Source organism: Artibeus jamaicensis, unplaced genomic scaffold (genome assembly GCF_021234435.1).
Source record: "Artibeus jamaicensis isolate MK-2021 breed Jamaican fruit bat unplaced genomic scaffold, CSHL_Jam_final contig_465, whole genome shotgun sequence".
NCBI classification, from domain to species: Eukaryota; Metazoa; Chordata; class Mammalia; order Chiroptera; family Phyllostomidae; genus Artibeus; species Artibeus jamaicensis.
Genome location: NW_026521843.1, coordinates 9680654 through 9703737, shown reverse-complemented (window position 1 = coordinate 9703737; position 23084 = coordinate 9680654). Strand labels below are relative to the sequence as shown.

Sequence of the window (23084 nt, the reverse complement as noted above, 5' to 3'; positions counted from 1 at the left end):
TTCGAGAACCGGAGACAGGCAGCGCCTCCCCTCAGGCCCTAAGAACCTTGGTGAGGATCTACCATCCATCATGGACACAGAGGGTGAACTGAGACTCACAAAGGGAGAGCTGCCTAAGGTCAAACAGGTATTCTGGAGCAGGGCTGTGGCTTGAGATGGGGATGCAGGCAGGAGGGTGCTGGATGGGCGGGGCCCAGGCCAAGTGTCCCGTCTGTATAGCCCAGGACCCAGGAATGTTTAACCCACTTAAAGCAAAACACTGGAGACCATCCGAGAGGCCACCAGGGGACAGCCTCTCCCCTGCCTGGGGAGGAGGGGTGGGGACGGCACCATCTTTGGTGTCCAGGTCCGTAGGTCATTTGGCACCATCCCTTCTGCCTATGAGGTTGCAGGCAGGCCAGGCAGTTCTTCCCCTTCTCTCAAGGCCATTTGCACTATGCCCATAGGCCTCCCATAGCCTTCTGCACTGAGGTGCCTGACTGGCAAGGGAAACACGGCCCAGGGCTGCTCCAGGAATCATGAAGGAGGAGGAAGCTCCAAGGGGTGCTTCTCAGACCTGCAGGCCAGAGGAGACCACTTGGAAACGAAGCTGTTTATTTTAACTTTTAGCTCAAAGGATGAAGAGAGAGGGCATTGTCTTCCATTGAAAGATGCCGAAAATTCATTAAAAAAAAACACCAAAAAACAAAAAACAAAAAACCTGAGCGTGGTCAGATGTTTAAAGTAAGGCCCGGAGTTTCCAGCACGCTCTGAAGTGCCGGCAGAACGCGAGTGCAACGGGGAACCTGTGCTGGGGAAGGGCGGGCGTAGGAGCCCTATCAGCAGTTAAGAGGACAGGCGGGGGAGGCATCCATCCGTTTAATGCCCAGTCACTTCGGGGTGCCGCAGAGTCGCCCGAAATCTTCCCGCCGGGAACCTGCAGGTCCAACGCACCTGGAGGAAGCTCCGGGTCCACGCCCAGAGGGCGCTGCAGACTGGCGGCCACAGTCCAGGATCAACTACCTCCCTTCCAGCCCCTCTCCCGGACAGCTCCTCAATGCCCTGGGCCAGGACGGAAGCGGGTGCACCCGGGCCCCCACTACCCGGGAGCGGCGGAGCTGAAACACCGGGAACCCCGAACCGCAGGGCCCGCGGCTCAGGAGACCAGCGAGACTCTAACCCGGAGGTGAGGGAGGGGGCGGGGCGGGGCCCGGGCTCCGGGGTGGGGCGACCGGAGAGGCAGGGCTGGGTGGCTCAGGGGGCGGGGTCCTGGGGGGTGGGGACTGGGGCTGGCCCGGGGACCTGGCGAGCTGGGGGTTGGGGGCTAGTTTTTGCAACGGCTAAGGGCCTGTGGGTTTATTATAAGGCGGAGCTCGGCGGGAGAGGTGCCGGCAGGAGCGGAGCTGAGTCGGAAGGAATCCAGCAGTAGACAGTGGACTACGGCCGGCGGACGCCACAGCCCCATCCCAGGACAGCCATACACGGGGCATCGTCCAAGGGAGTCGAGCGCAGCGCACCCGGAGGTGCCGGCTCCAAGCTCCGAGCATCCGCGCAGAGCCGACCCGCGCAGCCCGCCGCGCCCCGCCGCCGGTCCGGACAGCATGAGGCGCCCGGCGCTCTGCTTCTGGCTCTGCGCTCTGGCGCTGCGCCTGCAGCCGGTCCTCCCGGTGAGTGTGGCCGGGGCCCGGCTGGGAGGCGGCGGGAAGCCCGGGCTTGCAGACCCGCAGATGCGGACGGCGGCACGTGGAGGGGGAGGGGGACCTCAGACTTAACCTTCTTCCCGCGCTAGCCCCGCGAAGGTGAACCCCGAAACCCGGGATCTAGCCCCACCGTCTGTGGGCGCCGGGTGGGTCCCGCGGCTCCGGACTCGGGACTGGGGCGCCCGCAGAATGGAGCCTGCGCCAGGGCCCAGCGTTCAATTATGTAAAGCGGCTCCACAGGCGTCCGAGCCCGCCAGCCTGCGGCGGCACCTGGGATCGCCGGCTCGCACCCCGTCAACCCGGGCATTGCGGTGGCCGGGCCCCCCGCCGGTGACCCGGGAGGAAGCGGTGACCACAACCACAGCGCCCCTCTCGCAGATCCTAATTCAAACCAGACCCGCCGAGACCGGGCGCCCGGCCCCTTTGGCGGAGGCAAGTTTGGGCGCAGAGGAGCCCGCGCGGGAGCAGGCGGGCGCATTTGCCAAGGAGCGGGGCCCGGCCCGCGCGGGGACGCGGGGCGGCGGGCGGAGGTGGGGCCCCGGGGCTTTCCGTTGGCTGTCCGAAGGGAGCCGGGCCGAGCTGGCAGCGGGAGGTTCCGGGAAGTTGGCTCCCGAGCACCAGAGAGCCGCAGGAATCCAACTTCTGGGCTGAAGTTGTGCTGCCCTCGAACAGGCGCGTGCCCGCGCTGGGGACTGCCGGGTGGGCGCGCGGCTTCCACGCGAGTGGACCCGGACCGGCCCTTCCCCTCCCCCGGCCCCGCTTTGTGCTGGGGCCGCGCGTTGGAAAGGCGGGTTCCTTGGCCCGCCCAGTGGAGCCGGGGGAAAGAGGGACAAATGTGGAGATCGAGACTGAAGGAGGCTTCTAGGTAGGACTCCAGTATCCACCATTGACGAGGGGTTTGTCCCCTCTAAAGAGGAACCTGGCCGACAAAGAGTATCCCGAGGGTCCCCAGAAAGTGAAGTCCCGCCCTGGCTGCCGGCCGCTAGCCCGCCTTCCCCAATGGGGGCGCTTTGTTCTCGGCCCCTGTAACCCATTCCTGGGAACCGCCCCGCAGCGCTGGCCCTAACGTGGGCTGGGACCCGGGCCGCCGCCAGGTGTCAGCGCTGGCCACCGGGTGCCCACGGCCACCCCCCAGCCCCGGCGCTCGAGTCCCGAGGTCCTCTCCGCGGTGCGAGTCGGCCATCCCCTGGGATGGAGAGGGGCTCTTCCCCTTCCGGAAGTGGCCACGTCCGGACCGCTCGACTTCCCGGGCTCGGGCACAGGGAGGCACGTGGGCAGGGAAGGAGCGCAGGCCGGCCGGGGGTGGGTCCTCGGTTCGTAGTGTGGAATCTGGACTAGCGTCTCAGCCACCCCGACTTGTTTAAGCTCGTCCCTCTAGAATAATTGTAGCCCTCACTTATTGAGAGCTTCGGGTATTTTACAAGGTCTAGCCCAGGTAAAGCGTTTTCCAGAAGGATTTGTGAAGCTCCCCCGCGCTTCTCAGGTGACTGTTGTGCTTGGAAACATTTGGAAGTCCAGGAGAGGGTCCCTGATGCCTCTCGCATTGCTAATGGGTTGGACTGTGTGTGGGTTGTCCTATATGGGGAGCCATGGGGACAGATAGGGTTTCTGAGCAGGGTCTTCCGTGCAGTTCTGGATTTCAGATCTAAGAATTTGGCGTTTATATTCTCCTTTGCTCTTTGGGGATGTGGTTTCTGTGGGACTCAGCTTGGGCCTTGAATCATAGTTAATATCCTAGAGAAGAGAGTGGAGGTGCTTGGCTTCCTTCCCTCACCCACCTGGCCTTACCTGGCCGCTCCACTCTCTCCGGGCCCAAGATGAGGCCTCAGCAGGGATGCTGAGGTGGGGTTCTCCACCTGTTTTCTATCAGCCTGTCTTCACCAGAGTCAGGAGGAGTGGTGGTTTCTTTTCTTTTTTAATAAAAAAAAATTAAATCCTTACCTGAGGATATGTTTAATTGATTTTTAGAGAGAGAAGAAGGGAGAGAGAAACATTGATTGCCTACCTTCCACACACGCCCCAACCAGAGATCACCCCAAAGCTTTTTGGTGTTCCAGACTGCACTCTAACCAGCGGAGCCACCCCACCAGGGCAGGAGCCGGGGTTGCTTTGACTGGCTGGGGTGAGGCTGCCGGGCCTGTGAGCTCAGATCCCGAGCAACCGTTAGCAGGGGCAGGCAGATGGGATTTGCGATTCTCTGTGGACCGCATTTCTCAGTGTTCTTTTGTGTTGGGAAGGGGCAGATGCTGCTCTATGGGGCATTTTTCTTTTTGCCTAGAAACTTTGACACATGATGGAGACATGGCCCAGGAGCCAAGTGAGTCTCAAGGGGGGAAGGAAGGAGGGAGGGGGGCTTCTTACAGCTGAGGTGGTGGGAGGGCTTCCGGGGCGGGGTTGAGCTAGCCTGAAAGTACTAAGCTTTGGGGTAGGCTCTGGCTTGGAGCTTAGCTGTCCTTTCTTTCTTTCCTTTTTTCTTTCTTCTTTCTTTAAAAAATAAAGTTCAGTTTCTTTTCTCTTTCCCAGCCCTGCCCTCTCCCTCTCCAGAATTGATTTAAAAGTGGAGATACAAAGTGCCATTAAATGCCTTCACAGATCTCCCTGTGGGAGATTCCTCGGGTCACAGAGATCTGTGTCTCTGAGGGTTCACCTTGGTCCCAGGGGAAAGCAGGTCAGAGCCCTGCTGGGGACTGGTGAGGTACGGTGTGGTCCCTGGGCACCTGACCTTGAATGGGCAAGGGAAGGCTGCTAGGGCCGCAGGCTGTTCAACTCCACTCCCGAGAGAAAAGAACAGGTTTGTCTAAAAAGGTGTGTGTGTGTGTGTGTGTGTGTGTATGTGTGTGCACGCGCGCCCGCGCGCACGGCCGTGTGTCCTGTGGTCTTTTCTGTTTGCCACACGAGGAAAATGGCTTGTTCTAGAATAGTTATTTGCTGTTTTTCTCTCCTCTTTCTTGAAAGGCATAAAATTCCTTTTTGCCTTAATTATGGGGGCTAGTAGAGACATTTCCCCACTGCCCGGCCGAGTAGGTGGGGGGTGGGGGAGGCGCTCACTGCCTCAGCCCGGCTCCGAGCCTTCCAGGGCTGATGTCACTCCTGGCTTCAGTTCCACAGGGAGGGTGGAGCTGGTTTAAGTCTCTACCTGTGGCTCATGGTGGGTTCCAATAAAACCTCATTAACCCAGATTGGTGGGGAGGGGAAGGGATGGGAAAGGAGAGTGGCCTGGAAAGAATTAGTGAGAAGCTTGGATTGTGGAGTATTTTATAGAGGAATCTTTTCTGTTGCAGCAGAATTTGGGATTCTGGAAGCCCTTGGGAATGGAGTATCCAGATTTTTTCAGGGAGCTAAGAATCCACATCACCCCCCTAGGGGGCAGGGCTCTCCGAAATATTTATTTCCCTCCTTTATTAATAGAGGAGCACTACCCATAACTGACCGTGGATGCTGGCATCCTCACCATTGTCAGCCTGTCCGGTGACCATATGCCTCTGGGTTTACTGAGCTCCCAGGTGTACTTTGCCCCTGGGCCCGGTGCCCCCAGGTTGCTCCATTTTGAATTCTGATTTGTTTAGTTTTTTTTTTTTTCCTTCTTCCATCCCTGTCTGGTAGCAGCCAAAAGTGACATGGGTGTGCCCAAGTGTACTTAGCAGCTTTTTAGTTTGGTTTTAAAGGGCAATTTTTTCCGTTCTTTTTTTAAAAAGATTTTATTTATTTATTTATTTTAGAGAGAGGGGAAAGGAGGGAGAAAGAAAGGGAGAGAAACATTGACGTGCAAGAGAAACACCGATCAGTTGCCCCTTGAACGCCCCTAACTGGGGATCTGTCCCGCCGCCCAGGCATGTGCCTGACTGGGAATTGAACTGACAACCTTTTGGTTCACAGGCCGGTGCTCAGTCCACTGAGCCACACCAGCCAGGGTTCACTTTTCTCCATTCTAAGAAACAGATCAGATGTGGGGGAATGGTTTCCAAGACAGGAGGTTCCAGCCCTGAGTGAGAGTCCCACCTCTGACCAGTGTTCCTGATCTGTGACATGTGGATCTGGTTTCTTCACGGGCTTCAGCTGGGACCTCAGCAGTGTTCAAGGGTGTTTCTTGTGGGCTCCCTGGCCACAGACATGAATGGGCTCTGGGTGGGAGTACCCGATGACCGCATGTCCCTCCATCTGGCTTCAGTTGTGACTTACCGATAGCAGGTAACCTGGACCCAGGGAAACTAACTCGCTATAGGTTCTGATTGGCAAAGGCTTTGTGCTTAGCTTGGGTCCTCTATCTGGGCACCATACTGTTTGGCAGGCCAGACACAGCTTGAGGTCAAGCAGACCCCAGGACCGAGTCTCAGCTTGGCCACTGATTTAGCACGTAATCTCTGGTGAGTCACTTCACTTCCAAATCTTGATCTTCTGTGCAAAGCGGGTAACATACCTGTTTTCGCTGTCCTCATTCTGTCACTTGCGTGCGCATGTCGTAACGAATGCTTGAACGTGCCAGAGGAAAGTTAGCTGTCGATGTAATTAGAGCTACTCCTAATTGAGTGCCTGCCATTGGTTGAGGGCTCAGTGCTTTTCCTACCTTTTTAAATCTTTACCCCAAACCTCTATGGTCGGTAGCATTGCCTTTTGGATGCAGCCTATTGAGCTGAGCTGCTCCAAGGGGCAGAACCAGGGTGTGCGTGGCATGAAAACACTGATGGACTGTCACGTCTTCCTCATGCAGCCCAGCCTGCGGGGATGGCTGAACCCTGCAGGGCCCTGTGAGTGTCTGCTGTTCCACCCTGAAGAACCGTGTGTGTGTGTGTGTGTGTGTGTGTGTGTGTGTGTGTGTGTGTGTGTTTTGAATGGAGGGGTCGATGGGGTGAGCTGAGCTGCCCTGAAAAGTCCTTTTAGGCAAACCCAGGATTTAAGCAACATCCTGGGCTTTGGCCAGGTTTGTCTGATGGTCACCTAGGGATAAGCAAGCACCCATCCCGGGGAGTTTAGGTCAGGAAGCAGTGGGACCCATGAGAGCAGGTAGGGGAGTGCGCACCCGAGGCCCAGTGCGGGGGCATGTTTGGACGACGTACTCAGTCTTGCTGGAACGCTGTCTTTCAGCTTGGGCATGAGGGGGCGGACATTTGCCGCATTAGTTGATTCTCTTTTGAGCCTGGGAGCCAGGTGCCATGGCACAGAGCTGGGTTACCAGGACCCAGGACCCCTGGCTCCCAGGCAGGGTCCCCCGCAGTGTCCCTCCTGGCCCCTCCAATTCCAGGTCCTGCTGCGGGAGCAGCCACGTGAGGAATTGGTCCATAAATAATTTCTAGTCCCAGAACCCTGGTAGTTTTACAGAACGAACTACTTCCTGATTTTCTCCTCCTTTTCAACAACCAATTTTGGTGTCTCTGGTTGAGAGTCCCCCTCCCTCCCAGGGCCTGCCGAAGGGTGACTAGAGAGAAAGAATGGGATTGGGATTAAGGGAGTCTGGAAAGAAGGCTTTTGGCTCCAGGTCCCTGCACTCTGGTCCCGGCTCAGCACGGTGTCACTTCCCTTTCAGCTGTTCCAGCAGCGGTTGGGTTTTAGGTGGGAGCGAGCATTCTGGACCACCCTGAGCAGGCCACGAGCGCCCCAACAGTGCCAAGGGTGTGTGGGCCTGTATCCCTCCCTTGATGCAGGAGGCTTGTTTGGGGCACAGGCTATAGAGCTTGAGGCTACAGAGGCAAGACGTGGTGCTCGGGGTCAGTTCGGCAACTGCACCTTCCAGGTCTGGGTGACCGGGGAACCCTCCCCATAGTCCCAGGAAGGGCTAGCTGTACCTGCGTGTTGTGACCTCCTCGGCCTGTCCTCCGGAAGCTTGCACTGGTGAGGAGTTGGTACTAAAAGTTCCGCCGTAGGCCCAGGTCCCAGGCAAAGGCACCCAATCAGTTCCCCAGGGCTTGGTGCTGGGGACTCCAGAGCCGGGGTGGCATGGTGTGGCCTAAGCTTCCTCTGGAAAGTGTCCCACTGCCTGTGCAGGTTTGGGGACCAAAAGTGTTAGGGGCAGGCCTGTGTGGGGAGAACAGTGCAGCAGGCAGTTTTCCGGCTGGGGGGCTGAGGGGCCGCTGGGCTGGGGAGGGAGGCTGCTGGCAGGACCTTCTCGGGATCCAGTCATCTGCCCAGTCATGCTTCCTGTTGACTCAGGAGGCTTCCCGGTGCGTCCCCCCTGCCTCTGGAGCCCCTGGAGGGTCTCTTCCCTCCTGGCGTTTATGGCTGGCCCCGTGGGCTGCCTAATTACATGTGGGGGCTGCTCGTCCTCCGGCCTTCAGCCCTGGGAAAAATGCTTCCCGGTGAGTCACCTGGGGGTTGCAGCCCCACAAGAGTACCGTGTGTGTGTGCGCACGTGTGCGTACATGCAGGGGTTGGGGGGTGGGAGGCCCAGCCCATAGCACAGGCTGCAGCCATGGCTGCCCTTGGCCTTCCCTGCTGGTGGGCTGCAGTTGAAGTTTTAGGGAAACCTGGTTGTCACCTGTCTGCAACTTCCTCCTCAGGAAGCCGCCTTCCTCTTTCTGTCCCTTTCTGACTGTCTTTTCCCTTTTTAACTGCAACTCTGACACCCCTCTGTCCCTGGCCTTAGAAGTCTGCAGAAGATACTCCTAACTGAGAAGGGCAGCCAGGACACCCAGCCTTCCAAGTCCTAGTGTGACCCCTGACTGTGTGTCTGGGGCAGGTCCTTGCCCCTCTGGGCCTCAGTTTCCCATCTGCTCAAGGGGCCTCCCTTCCCTTCTTCAGCCCTGACAGCCATGTGGTTGCAGGGAGACCTCGTTCTGGGAAGGGAGAAGGTGTTCCCAGGGGACGTGGGGTAGGCTCATTGTTCCTGGGGGGGCGGGCACTGGCTACTGGAGGGGTCATCTGTAAGGGGGGAATGAGGGCAAGCTGCTTGGAGGAGGTGAACTCAGAGCTCAGTGGTGGACAGAGACCCCCAGGCAAGGGCAGGCTGGGGTGGGGGCGGGTGATATTTTCTGCACACACCCGGGCATCCTGGCCACCTGCCCCAGGTCTGCTCATTAGCAGGAATGGAAGCCACGTCGGGCAGGTTGGGGCAGTGGGGAAGGTGGATGTGTTTATTGCTCCACTCATCAGCTGAGTCATGGTGCCAGGTCCCCCCCCAGACTTACCCAACCAGCCTTGACCAGGAGCCCACTGTGTGCAGGTCACAGGTGTTGGGGGGGCACAGTGAGGCAGACTGGGGCTTGGAGGCCTCATGTCCAGCCTGGCCCTCTTCACTGCTGAGTGGTTTGGTGCATGGGCCTCTTTTGGTCTCCGTGAGCCCATCTGTGACATGGGGGGAGCAGCCTGAGAGGCCAAAGGGAAGTCACGCATTTGGGCATTCATCAAGTCTCTGGGCGTCACAGAGGACCGGTGGGAGCCTGGGCAGGGTGGGCCTCTCACTGTCCCCGCTGCCCTGGCACAGTTCTGCCTCAGGGTCCTGAGCCCTGCCTGGCTGGACCAGATCTGAAAGCCCTGTGCAGATGGGGAGGGGTCCTCGCCTGGTCACCAGGGGTGCATGTAAGAGGGGGTGGCCGTTACGGGGACCAGACACGAGGGTCAGTCTGAGCAGACAGACCTGAGGGGCGGTGATGGCTGAGGGCCATTCATATTCAGCCTGAGAAGAGGGGTGCGTCCCAGAGTCCCAGAGCGGTTTCAGATCAGGAATCAGGCTGGGAGGCAGAGCGTTTTCTGGCCACAGGAAGTCTTGTGGGATCGGGGTGGGGGGTGTTCCTGGATGGAGACGGCAGGGGCGGCAGAGGTGCCAGCCCTGGGCTGGGAATGCTTTGGGTGCCTGCCATTAATCTCCAGGGGTGTTGCCGACCACAGTGGCGTTGAATTCACTGTCTTTCCTTCCTGGGGCTGCTGGTACTTTCTCTGCCCCCGTTGGCCTTTGCTGGGCACTTTCTGGACCCTCAGCAGGGGGATGGGACCTGGGGACATGGGAGGGGACTTTGGAGGGCTGAGGTGAGCTCATCCATGCCCGGCCCCCAGCATCCCTGGCCCCTTGTGCGTGCGGGGCCCCAGGAGGCCTCCGGGGGCATGAGGACTTGAACTGCTGTTTCCACGCCACCTCGATGGCCTCAGATGCACAGGACTCCGCCTGGCCTGCCTGGGGAATCGACTGTGACGGCCCCATGGCAGGGGCACAGGGCCAGCACTGGCTCTTCTCGCCGGAGCTCCTTGGCACCCCCGCAGCTCAGGACGGTATTTGAGGCCTTGGTGTCCCGTCTCCAGGGAGTGTCCCAGGCGGACATGCGGTCCTGTTGGGGCTTGCAGGGCCCTGGGCTGCGGGGTGTTTGAGGGGCCTCTGACGTCACCCCAGCTTCTCCCAGGGGAGGACCACTGGGGTGCGGCACTGCTGTCCTGACCACGTCTCCGGGGTAGGCATGTGGAGGGGCTGCGCAACAAGACCCACCATGCTGGGGGTCAGGCCAGGAGGCAGGGCCCACTCAGGCTGAGCAAAGGCGCCGCCCCCGCCTCCCCGCCCATCATTCCCAGGCACTCCAGCGGGGTCCGGGGTCCGGCTGAGGGGTGAGCCTGGGGTGCACTGTCCCTGGGACAGGCCTGGTTGTTACAAAGTCTTGGGAAGGTCCAGCCAAGACGCCAGTGCCGAGGTCTCTGGTGAGTCTGAAGCACTGGCTGAGGCATCCTGCGTTCTGGGAATTAATTGTTCGAGGAGCAGAGAGCCCCTAACCTTTGCCCTTTCCCCTCTGCCCCCTGTGGAACAGGATCATTCTGCTAGACCCCCATCTAGAGTTTGCCTCCTGTTGGGGGATGCACTGGGGTCCTGAAGCCTTGGGCTGGCCGGCCTGCCTTGGTTAGTCCCACCTGGGGCTGGAGTGGAGTGGGTGCCGTGTGGAAAGCTGAGGGGTGCACAGGGCTCAGAGTCTGGCCCACGCAGATCACTGCCCGCTCTGTCACTTCCTCGGTGTGTAAGCCCGCATAGTTCTTTGTCTGCCTCTAAGCCTCGGTTTCCTCATCTGTGAACTGGGTCTTTCCTGTCTTGCCTCAGAGGGCTTTTGAAAAGATCCAGTGAGATAATGTAGCGGTATGACTTGGGGTCCTTCCTTCCTGGGCTCCGAGCAGCAAGTCTTCCGGAGCTTTGGGGCTGACGCCACTGGGAGAGTCCTCAGGGAGGGCCCTGGCGGCCCCGTGGGGGCAGGGGGACAGGATCCCTCAGACTGCAGTTAATGGCTGGCCAGTCTTACCCCCGAGTGCTGGCGTCATAGGGTCAGCAAACCCAGCTTTTGCCCCTTCTCAGAAATACGAGCCTCCCCGGGCAGGCAGACTTTGCTCGCCTCCGCCTGACCTCTGGCAGGGGCTGGCTCCTGACCCAGGCAGGTGTGGGCTGGGCCGGCCCGGCCGTGGGAGGAGGCCCGCCGAACCCAGACACCAGGGCACCTGGGTGGGGGCTCAAGTGAGCCCAGCCAGGCCCCTGGCTGTGGGGGCTGTGGCTCATGCCTGGAACTGCAGACTGAGGGTTGCCCCACCCCAAAGGCCCTCCTTTCTTCTGCACTCCCGAAAATTCTGCCTTCTGTCACTCAGGCCAGAAAGTACCAGCTCCCCTCTGCCATGGGACCCCCCTCAAGACACTCTGCCCTTCCCGTGTCCGTCTGGGCTTGCAGCAGCCCCGGTGTGTTGGCCGGCCTGAGCTCCGCTTGGTCCCGGAGGCCGGCCCCCAGACCAGCCCACTGCTCCTCCGCCTGTGGGAGAGGCAAGGCCATGCACTCCCTGCTTCAAGGCTGGAGCAAAGGGAACTCTGTCCTTTTTGCGAATGGGGTTGGCTGGCCACCGCACTCTGACATAGGAGACAAAATGTGTTCTTGGCGTCTTCCAGCGTCCCCTTTGCCGTCCTTTCCCCTCTTCCATAGCTCCAACTCACCCCTAGCACCCCAGGACCGAAGGAGCCCTGCGCCCCTGAGCCTTCCCAGAGGCGCTTTGTTTGGAAGGGGACACCCTGCCCCTGCAGGGGTGCCGACAGTGGACACAGGTGGTGGAGCGAGCCACTTCCTCTGCGTGTCAAAAGCAGCACGTTTCTGCCTCGGGTGAAACGTAAGAACACTTTGGCCAGAGCAGGGGGAGGAGGTCTCTATAAGCCTGTGGGCCAGAGGCGGCAGGCCCCCCAGCCTGGTGGAGTCTGGGGGTTAATCAGCCAGAAAGCGGATCCTGGCACCCTCACGGGGGGCTGTCTGGGGGGTTCTGTGCTGAGCTGCTGGCCTCAGCTGTCCTGTTAGGACAGCCAGAGCTGGGGAGGCATGAGGCTCTGGAGGCCTTAGCGATATCTCTGGCCCTGTGGGCTGCCAGGTACCGTCCCCAGAGTCACCTTGATTTGGGACATCGCCAGCCATCTGCCTGGGCCATAACCCCCTTCAGGAAGCCGAGAGCAGCGCCATCAGGCCCCGCCCCCCACCCCCACCCCGCCAGGTGGCAGTCTGCTGTAGCTGCTGCATCTGCCTCTCTCCCCAGGGCAGGGCTTGATTTTTTCGACCCCCACCTGGAACTGGGAGCCCCCTGGGCGACCTGAGGCAGGGTCTCCTCCAGGGTCACCTGGTAAGTCGAGGACAGAGCCCAGGCCGTAACCAGCTCTTCCCGGTACTCGGTCTGATCACTTTCCCCTGCCACTGCTGTCTGGCTCCCAGGCCAGCGCGGCCGGGCAGCCTTGCTCACACTGAGCGGCTCCTTTCTAACCCGGCCGGGTGCTGGCAGGTGGGGAAAAGCAGAGGAACTGGTCTTCCAGCTCCTGGCCCTGCACCCAGCCCTCAGCTGGGCCTGTTGGGAGACAAGTCCCTGCCTGTGGGCTGCGGGCAGCACCGCTCTGCGGAGGGCGGGTCGGGCAGCTGGCGGCAGCCCTGACCTGGTTTGGGCGTCAGGGCTGGCGCTGGGGGGTCAAGATCACCTCTTGACACATCCCTGGCCTCTTGGGCTACCCCAAGTGGGCAACATGGGGCAGGGGAAAGGCCTCTGTGACCCTGACTTTGGGTCTCCCATCTGTAAAGCCTGGCATTCAGTGCCATGAACAATGTAAGCACAGGGCTCCTGCACTCCCGGCCTGCTCTGGAATCCCCAGGTGCCCGTGTGGGGACTTCAGAGGAAGGGTGCCCAGGAGGTCCCAGTGGAAGTGCTGATGGGGACGTTGGGGCCTTTTTGGGGCCGTTATGGAAGCCGACTTGCCGGGTCCCCAGGCCCCTCCCACCCTGGGCTGGTCCATCACCCTCCTGTACAGGTCTCAGCTTGACTCTGTTCTCTGTGAAGAGACTCTGAGCTGATAAATCGCAGTGCCTGTCAAACCGGAAACGCTGATGCTGCCCTGAGGCACGGTGGGGCCCTTCTGGGAGTACCGGCAGGGGATAGATTTCAGGGTCTGGAGGCTAACGCCGGACATCTGTGCCTCCTCGGTGGCCTAAGACTGCCTCCCTGGCAGCTTCTAAACTGGGAGAGAAGGCTTGGGAGAGGAGGTGGTTGATTGACCCACTACCAGCTGGATATCCTGGGCAGGAGAGGGTCCTCGTCCTGCTGGGCCCTGGGCCGTGAGCCTGTTGTAGCATGACTGCCACCAACCCACCACCCACACTGCTGTGGCCTCTGCTGCCAGATCCCAGCCTAGCCCCTCAGAGCCCAGCGGAGTTCACGGTTCTCCAGCTAAGGTGGGAAACAAGTCCAGAGAGAGGGGCAGAGAGCTGCCCGGTCAGGTCACCCAGCAAGGGGCCTCACCCTGGGGCAGCCACCCGGTTAGGACTCTTTAGCTGCTGATGTCCCTGGCTCAGGTCCCTTCCCAGAGACCCTTGCTTCCCTTCCCCCCCACCCCCCAGCTCCATCTGCCCCTCCGATAGCTCCTGTTGTTTTTAGGCTGGTTACTGCTTCGGACCAGGGGGCTGGCGGACAGCTGCCTGGACCACCCGAGGGAGGTGGGGAGGAGGAAGACAGGGTGGTTTTCAGCCCCTGCCAGGCATCAGGACCGATGCTTTTTACATTCATTTCCTGCTTCTTGAACTGCTGAGAATAGGGGTCTGCGCCTCTGAGGTTTAGGAGTCCCCCAGCTTCACAGTGAGGCCAGTTATGGCTGACAGATCCCTAAACCCTCTTTTCCCCTGGGTGCTGCCAGCCATGATGCTGAATCCCCGGTGCTGCCCCAGTCAGTGACTTGGGCCGAGTGGGGTCTCATCCTCCAGGCCAGCAGGGGACTTCAAGGCCCTGCCCTGGCATCTCCTGTAGGGTGGTGGCTCTCCGCGACCCAGACTCCCCGGCTCCCCTTTCTGGAGGCTTGCTGGAGGGGGCACATGGCTGAGGGTCCTGGGAGCTCACCAGGGCTGACACCAGACCACCCCTTACCTGCTTTTCTCCCCAAAGCCCCCGGATGGTCATCCCCCAAGTCTTGAATTTGAAGACCGGTTAAATACTGAACGGTATTATAGTTTTATCACGTGTGGTTGGAAAACAGCATGCTCCTGTGACCCTGGTAATGCCTTTCAGGGATCTGTGTTTTATCCATCCCTCAGGTCAAGCAGCAGGTGACATGTTAGTGACTCAGGGTGTGGGCTGGAAACCACAGGTCTTGGGGCCAGGTGGCTGCTGGGGATACAGTGGCAGGAGGGGAATGGGTAGGGGGAGCGGTCGGCCTGGAGTTAGAAGCTCCTTACTGGAGCCTGCCTGAGCTCCCCACTTGGTGTGCCCCTTGGGGTCCTACCTGGGAGCTTCGATGCCCAAGGTGCTTTGGAGGGAAACACGGCCCCAGACCCCTCAGCTGGCCAGGGCAAGGGCTCTACTCAGGTGACGGTTCCCCAGAGGGCGGCCCTCCTTGTGGCCAGTGTGGGCTGAAGGCTGCCTCTTGAAGCTTCTCTGCCAGCCTTTAGCCACAGACTCAGCTTGCTCCTGGGAATGGCTGGCAGCTGAGTGATGAAGACCCAGCCCCCGGTGGCCTTGACTACATGCTTGTCCATGCCGTCCCCTCTGGCTGGGGCACAGATCAGGAATTCTTAACTTAGTGATGCTCTCTGGAGCCTCTTGTGTTGAGAAGCTCTAGGTGAATTTTAAAACAGAAGGTGCAGCCAGGGAAGGTGGTCCCTTGGGGCTGGGGAGAGGGAGAAAGGTGGCAGGCGAGGAGAGCAGATGCTCTCTGGGAGGCTGCAGACACTCATTGCCACTGCCCAGTGGCTTCGGGTGAGCCCCCCACCCTGTCTGTCCCCTAGTTCCTTATCTATGGGAGGTGTTAACCTCGGCCTTGCCTGTCTCAGCTGTAGGAACAAAAGGGGAGCAGGTGGGAGGTGTCCAGTGTCAGAGAAGGCCTCCCTCCTTTCATGTTCTTTCCTGCTCCCAGAAGCCTTCGGTGTGGCCCAGGAACCAGTGTGGCTGAGACAGAGGTGGGCTGGCTCTCGCACTCCCCACCCCCCAGCCTCCATGTGTCTGCCTCTGACCCCAGCCAGAGCCCCACTGGAGCCAAACCTGGTCTTGTTTTTTCAGGCGGGTGGGCTTCCCCTGTGCTGAGGATGGGGAGGGAGCGGACTGGTCCTTGCTTAGAGCAAACTGAACACGTGGAGAGTTTAGCCCTTAATTTACCACAAGGGTTTGGATTTGGTGTATGGAAAGCTGATTTTCCTGGGATTTGGAGAGGTTAAAGGGTTCCATTAAAGACCGGGCTGGCTTGCCTTGCCCTGCCCGTCCCTGGCAGGTTCCAAGCTGGGCCAGCCTGTGTCCAAGCAGCCCCAAGGCACGGCCAGTGGTCTCTTGGAAGGACCAGGGTCAGAGGCAGGGCTGAGCAGAGCCCCACGTGAGGCCTCGCACCAGCTGGCCACAGCTTTTGGGCCCAGCAGGATGGCTGAGCAAACCCCAAAGTGTCGCCCCAAACTCCAACCGGTTGGCCCTGGCGAACTGAGTTCAAACTCAGCAGTTTCTGCTAATGGCCTCCTCAGGAAGCAGGCTGAGGTCATCATGGGAGGCTCAGGTGCAGCAGATGCGGCCCATCCCCTCCTCAGTGGGGACCCAGCCCTGGAGGGAGAGGCTGCCCTGAGGCCTGGGAGCTGGTTTCAGGGGAGAAAGTGTTTACTTAAGAGCTTGCTGTGTAAACAAGATCCACGGAGGGATAAGCTGAGCCCAGCTGAGGAGACAAATTGTTTTCAGGGACAGGGCAGATCCAAAAAATCTTATCTAGTCACGAGAGAGGCCCCGCTCTTGGGAAATTGCTAACCTGTTGGGGCTTCTCTATGTAGGTGAGAAGCTGGGCCTCCCTGGCACCGACCGGGGCCGCGGCGGTGCCTGCACGGCCGCTGTGGAATAGGGCCTGGCCCGTTGGCTTCGGCTTCCGGGGAGGATTCGGTGCTCTCTACAGCGCCATGCAGGCTGCCCTGGTTGGGGCCCTGCCCCCATCCCAGGTCCAGCTCTCTCTCCGAGGGGACAGTCAGTGTGTGGGGATCAGGGCTCACCCCCAGGGCCTGCCTGGGGGACAGGGCGGGTGAGCAGTGGTGCTGGGCAAGCAGGAGGCACGGTTGGGTGCGGCCCACCCTGGCCCCAGACGGGTCAGTATGCTGGGCCGGGGGCGCCCTCTTTGCATCTGCCTTGTGGGCCGTGGTCTTTGTTCCTGAAGGGGGCAGACTGGGGCGGGGCTGGAGCTCTGGGGAGGCAGGGTAGGAATCCGAAGCATCACTGGGGACTGTGAGTAGAGGTAGGCTGTGGCCCAGGGTGCAGGTGGAGGTCAAGGACCATAGGCCTTGTAGATGGGCCACGGCAGCTCGGACAACAGATCCTTCTGGGGCCAAAGCCCTTTTCCTGGGAGGGGCTGAGAGGGTGCAGTTCGGGTTTTTCACTTTCAAAGAAAGTTCTGTGCTATTTCTGGCCTTGCCATTTCTACACATGTCCGAAGCTTCCCTTGATGGGAAGCCCCGGCCTGGTCCAGCTCATGGGGCCGCAGGGCTTGTCTGTCCTGCCCTGCACTGCCCCACTCAGGAGTGAGGCCCTGTGGCCTGTGGCCAGGACCTGGGCTGAGGAGGCTCATTCCCTGGAGCCCACCCAGCCTCAGGTGGGACCTGCCTTCTGACAAGTCTGCACAGAGCCCCCAGGGAACCGGCTTCCTCCTGCCCCCTCTTCTCCAGAAACTTCACCCACCGCCACCTCACCTCTTTCCAGACAGGCCCAGAGGCCCCCTCCCCATGCTGAGTGGCTCTCGCTCCCCCAGGTCAGCAGCCACCACTGTTACTGGGGTGCTTCTGCGGGCTAGGTTCTGTGAGGTCCTTCAGAGCAGAACCTGACTGGAATGTAGGTAGGATCATCACCCCACTTTACAGATCGGGAGACTGAGGCCATAAAAGGGTTAGTAATGTCCCCAGGGACACTTAGTTGGTAAGTGGCAGAGGTCTGGGGTTCTTTAAAGTTGATCTGGCCGCTGATATTGGGGCCCTCTCAAAATGGGCTGAATTGCGGGGTTGTTTGGGTCAAAGTCTTGTCGATGAACAGGACACTCATGGCTACCTGTCCTGCCACCTGCTGTCCCAGAGTAAGCGTTTCTGCATGTGCCCACCCCTCCATGTGTGGTGCACCCCATCCCACTGCCTCCTGGGGCAGCTGTTTGCACACAGGGCCTGTCCCAGGTCCACAGCCCATCTGTCAGCACCTCTTTGGTGCAGGGCCCCTTCTAGGTCAGCTTCGACCTCTTCCTTCCTGTGGATGCAACAGCAGGCCAGCAGCGGTGGGGAGTGTAGTGGCGAGACCTGCCACCATGCCCATTCCCGCCCCTCCCCACACAAGGCCCTTGGTGTGCACACCCCGGAGGCCAGAACACCTGGAGGCTGCCTTTCTGAAGCCAGGGCGCTGAAGCTTTTGAGAGCCCTGACCTTAGACCTTGATGCTCCCGGGCCACTGGGCCCATGGGTCCCATGGGAGCCATGACCTGTAGGCCCGGGACTCTCAGCAAACAGAGCTGCTCGGGGCGAGGCGTTTCTGCACCCCCAGCACCTGACACAGGGCTGTGTTGTCGTAGCGTGAGGGGGGGTGTGGGGGACCAAAGGGCTGCCCAGAACCGAGGGTCCTGAGCAACCCACGAAGGCGTCTTTCCTGTGCTGGGGGCAGACAGGGGCCCCGGAGTGGCAGCGCCCTGGCAAGCCTCCACTCAGACCCTTCTCTGACCCTTTTCCAGCAAATCCTGGCAACGAATGTGCCACCCGAAGATCAGGATGGCTCCGGGGACGACTCTGACAACTTCTCTGGCTCGGGTGCAGGTGAGCTGGTCTGAGGGCCTCACCCCCAGGTGGCAGCAGGCCAAGGGCTGGGACTGTGGTTAGGCGGCCCCCTGGATGGGCCCGAAGGGCGGTGCCAGGGAAAAGCTAGAACAGGCATGGGTGTGGAGTGGCTGCCTCGGGTCCCAGGAGGCCCGGAGGCCACCTGCTGTGGACACGTTTGGGCTCCCTCCCTCCTCTTCACTGACTGGGAAACCTCTGGAAGCCTGTTCGACTTCTCCAAGCCTCTGTTTCCTCATCTGTAAAATGGGAATGATATCTTGACTTCATGAGTTTGTTGGGAACTAGCTGTGAGGCAGCATAGAGCCTGGGGGCTGCCTGTCTTTACAAATGGCCTCTTATCATCCCCATTTCCCCGGTCCCTGGGGAAATGAAGTCCCTGAGCTAGAGGTGGTCAGGGAGGCCTCCCAGAGGAGGTGCTTTTGAACTGGACCTCAGAGGAAGGCTGCGGCTATCTGTGGGGAAAGTGGCCGAGGCAGGGGCCCAGGAACTGGGTGCTGGGACCTGGGTCTCAGTTCTGAAGGAGCCTGGGCTCTTCTGGGGAGAGAGCAGGCATGACAGGGAGGGGCCCAGGTAGGTATGTGCACTGGCGATAAGGTGTTTGGGCCCCAGAGGGGCCCCAGAAGATGCCCCTACCAGGGAGCGGGTTTCAGTCATTACAGGAAAGATTTCCTCCTGCACAGTCTTCATGTCCTTGGCTCCAGAGCAGAAGGCAGCTCTCCTTGTTCGTTTTCCACAGTCAAGTTTAGCTCTAGCTAGCTTTACCCCGGGGGGCAGAGCCTGTCACGGGAGGAGGAGTTTGCTCTGCTAGCCTGGGAACGGGGGTCACGGGTCCTCCCTGAGCCGTCCTCACAGCCTGAGCATGGCTGGTCTAGAAGTTCTGAGGTCTCCCCCATCCCAACAAACGCTGCTCCTGGCCCTACAGGTGCTCTGCAAGACATCATCTTGTCCCAGCGGACCCCCTCCACCTGGAAGGACCTGGCACTGCTGACGGCCACGCCCACAGCTCCAGAGCCCACGGACATCGGTCCCGTCACTGCCTCCACCTCCACCCTGCCAGCCGTTGAGGAGGACAAGGAGAGAGACACGGTGTTTCTGGCCAAGGTGGAGCCTGGCTTTACCCCCGAGGAGAAGACTGCCCTCCCACCCAGTGAGACCACGCCACACCCAACCACCCACCGGGTATCAACAACAAGAGCCACCACTGCCCAGGCACCTGTCACCTCCCATCTCCACCAAGACATGCAGCCTGACCACCCTAAGACTTCAGCTCCCAAAGGAGCTGGCCAGCTCGACCCTCACATGCCCAGCGTGGAGGACGGGGGTCCTTCTGCCACCGAAAGAGCAGCTGAGGAGGAAACTGCCACCCACTTCTCAGCGGGGGAGGGCTCTGGGGAACAGGTGCGTGTCTGCCCGCTGTAGTCCTCTGCGTGTCCTGGGACGGTGGGCGACCAGTCGGCTTGGTGGCCCTGTTGACTGGTTGGGCGCAGTGCCTCAGGGTGGGGGACAGGGGAAGTGGACCGTCACTCCCGGCACCCTGTGCCCTGTGAGTACGTCCTGTTCCCCACCATGGACACAGGGTCGTGAGGACCCGCCTTCCCTTGGCCAGGGCTGAGCCCTAGGTGGGACAGACGAAAGCAGTGAGACCAGAGCAAGAGGGTGCTTCAAGGTCACCAAGAATGGGCTCGCCACACTTCAGCAGGGCTCCCGCTGCAAGTGTGAAGTTTCACCGTTTTACGTTTACCTTCTAGGGGCATGTCAGTTTCACCCTGGACACTAGAGTGAGCCTATTGATTTTCATGTGAACACGTGTGCTTTAGATCACATCTCTGCCACAGTCCAGCCAGGGCCCCGTGTGATGTGCCAAGGGGGGCCCAGTGTTGGGGTCCGGAGGTCCGGCTTCGGGAGGGACTGAGCTGGTGTCAGCTCTGACCCTGGTGGCCTGATCGCTTCTGGGTTTGGAAATGGACCCGGGTGCTCTGGCCCACCCCCCACTGATCCTGTCCCTGCCCTCCTGTAGGACTTCACCTTCGATGTGTCCGGGGAGATCACAGCTGAGCCTGTTCTGGAAGTCGGCCCTCGGAATGGGCCCCAGCCGGATCCCGGGGCCTCCCAAGGCCTCCTGGACAGGAAGGAAGTGCTGGGAGGTGAGTTTCTACTCAGGTGGGTGGGGAGGGGGGCACACTGCTGCTCTTGGGGTGGAGGGCTGTCGTTAGCCCTGGAGTGGGGCTGACCACAGGCAAGGCCCCCTCGGGGGCTGGCTGCCCAGGAGCCGCCAAACTGAGCCAGCCTTCGTCCGCCCACCCAGGGGTCATCGCCGGAGGCCTGGTGGGGCTCATCGTTGCCGTGTGCCTGGTGGGCTTCATGCTGTACCGAATGAAGAAGAAGGACGAGGGCAGCTACTCCTTGGAGGAGCCGAAACAAGCCAACGGTGGGGCCTACCAGAAACCCAGCAAGCAGGAGGAGTTCTACGCCTGACGGGAGCGGTCCTCCCCCGCCCCCCGCCACTCGCCAGGCCCCCACTTGCCTCTTCCGTGAAGAACTGCAGGCCCCGTGTCCCCTGGGGCCGTGCCACCTCCCCAACACTCCCAGTCCCTCCAGACCACTCCCTGCAGAGTTCTGGGGCAGGCTGGGGGCTCGCCTCTGCTTCTTTGACTTCTTCCCGGAGACTGGGGCGCGAGGGCTTTCCGCATCTGACCTTCCCACCGCAGCCAGCACCTGGCATTGTGCCATTCTGACTCAGTTTCTCCACCCTGGAACAACTGCTTTGGACCTGGCCAGCTCGCAGTGTCCGGGAGACGCTGGGGCCGAGAGCTGACACGTTGGTGGCACTTGGTGGTGGAGATGGACAGGCTCTACGGCGTGGATGGCTGAGTGGCGGGGAGAGGCGTTCGGGGCTCCACCCGAGTCCACAGTTTTGTGGGGAGGTCTAACTTAGATGCCAACTTGTTTTTGCACATGTTTTCTCTAGTTTCTTTGTTCATAGCCCAGTAGACTTTGTTACTTTTGAGGTAAGTTAAATTGATTTGGTTAATCTCCCATCTTGCTTCCCTAATCTACGGTCAGGATGCAGCATCAGGGTTAAGAAGACTTTTTTTAAAACTAGGAGAACCAAATCTGGAAGCCAACATAGTGTGTGTGTTGTCTCCTGAGTTTGTCACTCACGTGTGCAACAGGGTATGGAATGTCTGGGTGGCCCCGGCGGCGGTCCAGCCGGCCTCGGCTGCCATGGGCAGTCACTTCTTTTGAGCTGGCGTGCCTGTGTCCATGAACCCAGGGCCGGGGCCTGGGCCTGGGCTGCTGCGACATTGAGGAGCCCACGTGAGATTTGAGTTCTGGGACCTCAGGCTGGGGACAGAGATGACTGGGCTGAGAGGTGGCAGTGGGCCCAGAGAATCTCCCACAGAGCGAGTTCTTCCTTTGACACCATCTCTGGAGACACTTTCTCCTGGCAGGTGGCGAGAGGGGTCCCGGCACACCTGGCACTGAGCTGCTCCCCAAAGGACCAGGCTCACCTTTGATTAGCTCCTGTGGCCCCGTCTGGGTCTGGAATCAGGAATTTTCCAAAGAGTGATAGTCTTTTGCTTTTGGCAAAACTCTACTTAATCCAATGGGTTTTTCCCTGTACAGTAGCTTCTTCAAATGTAATAAACTTTAATATAAAGTAGTCACGTGAACTCTGCTGCCTTTGCCTCTCTGCCAGCCCGGTGGATGTGACCAGCCTTCTCTCTGAACACAGCGATACCGTGACGCGGAGCACTGGCCTTCCTCATCCCTGCGGGGAGGGACTCTGGGGCCAGAGTCTCTCTGGTAGGTTGGTTTTTTGCCTCTGCTAATGGTCTTCAGCAGGTCAGCAGGTTCAGCCAAGGTCGTGCAAGCCCTGACGCCAGTGTCTCTGTCCCCAAGCTCAAAGCACCGTCTCCCAAACGGTTAGTGAAGCTGTGAGGCCCCAGCACAGCCTGGCCTGAGGCCTCAGGCCCACAAAGGGCAGAGCCGAGGCCCACCCCTCAGACACCTTTGTAGGAGCAGAGGCCCCCAGCCTAGGGCCTTCTGGGAACTCCTGTCTCTATTTAATTTGACAACGTTCCAGCTTTTCCGTTGGCCACTCCGAGGAGGGGGACATCTGTGACTCAGACACACTGCCAATGAAGGGAACCTGTGCCCCGTGTTCAATGCTGGGACTTTCTGCCCAGAACATATGACTGGACATGACTCGGGGATGGGAAAGGGGTCTGCGACCGTGCTCATCCCCGCTGGTCCCTGGGACAGTGCCAAGCCTGTGGCCGGGCCCATTCATGTCACTTGAATAAATGGTACTTGTTACTCTGGGCTGCAGTGGTGGTTGTGTGTCTTTGTGGCCTGGTGATGTCCTTCCCTGTCATATGGGGGGCCAGGCTCTGGGCCGTGTGGAGCACCTGTCTCTGCTCTAAGGGAAGCCGCAGCCACCTCTGCTCTCCCGCCCCGCCCTGTGTCATCCCTCACCACCTTCCCTCCTCCCGGGCCCTCTGCCTTATTCTGTCCTGGGTCATTCCCTTCCTCAAACACTGGGCCCCCTCCTGACTCGAATGTGCTGGTCCTTCCGTTTGCTCATTGTCCTGGGACTCCTGAAAACTCACTAGCCAGCTGTCCGAAGTGCCAAAGGTCAAGACAAATTGCCTGCACATTAGGGAAAAGCTGCAGTGGGAATTGGGTCATGGGCGGGGGTGGGGGGTGAGGCAAAAATGCTCAGCACACTGCAGGGGCCCCAGTGTTCCTGGGACTCCTGGCTCTCCCTTGACTCGGTCTCTTGAAGGCTGTGGCCCCCACCCAGCCCCTCAGCTGTCCCTTCAGGGCAGGTCTCCCCACCTGGGGCCTTTGGCACCTGACCTGAAGTCTGTCTCTGCATGCAGGCCAGCCCCCAGGTGTGTCCAGGTGCACTGTGGGTGGGGGGGGGGAAGGCAGGGCCTGCAGGGTCCAGGCAGCTGGAGGCTGGGGCAAAATCCTCAGGTTATTCCGCAAACACTGGACACACCAAGTGCTTGTTTTCCGTCGGTCCCCGGGCCAGAATGGTGAGGGCAGGACTGTGGAAGAGGCTACCTGGATTTACCGAATGCTCTTACTGAGCTTAAGCGCAGGCCAGGCACTGCCAGACAGGGCACCTGGGCCATTTTGTTCCTCACCAAAAAGATAGTGGGGATGGTTAACGATCCCC

The 23084-nt window shown here is 60.1% G+C and overlaps 1 protein-coding gene across 1 annotated transcript; it reads left to right on the top strand.

The window, feature by feature from the left end:
* The first annotated feature begins 504 nt into the window (after positions 1-504).
* Positions 505-22222, top strand: SDC1 (syndecan 1). The gene is made up of 6 exons (XM_053667100.1): positions 505-1165; positions 1346-1646; positions 17794-17875; positions 18819-19294; positions 19914-20040; positions 20202-22222. Exons 2-6 carry the CDS (start codon positions 1581-1583, stop codon positions 20369-20371), a joined length of 921 nt encoding a protein of 306 aa, XP_053523075.1. The 5' UTR covers positions 505-1165; positions 1346-1580; the 3' UTR covers positions 20372-22222.
* The last annotated feature ends 862 nt before the right edge of the window (positions 22223-23084 follow it).

What these genes read in the sequence shown, in the direction of transcription:
- SDC1 (XM_053667100.1), top strand. Translation starts at nt 1,581, where the DNA reads ATGAGGCGCCCGGCGCTCTGCTTCTGGCTCTGCGCTCTGGCGCTGCGC. An exon ending in GGGAGGGCTCTGGGGAACAG is followed by an intron (nt 19,295 to 19,913) that starts GTGCGTGTCTGC and finishes GCCCTCCTGTAG; the next exon opens with GACTTCACCTTCGATGTGTC. An exon ending in CAGGAAGGAAGTGCTGGGAG is followed by an intron (nt 20,041 to 20,201) that starts GTGAGTTTCTAC and finishes CCGCCCACCCAG; the next exon opens with GGGTCATCGCCGGAGGCCTG.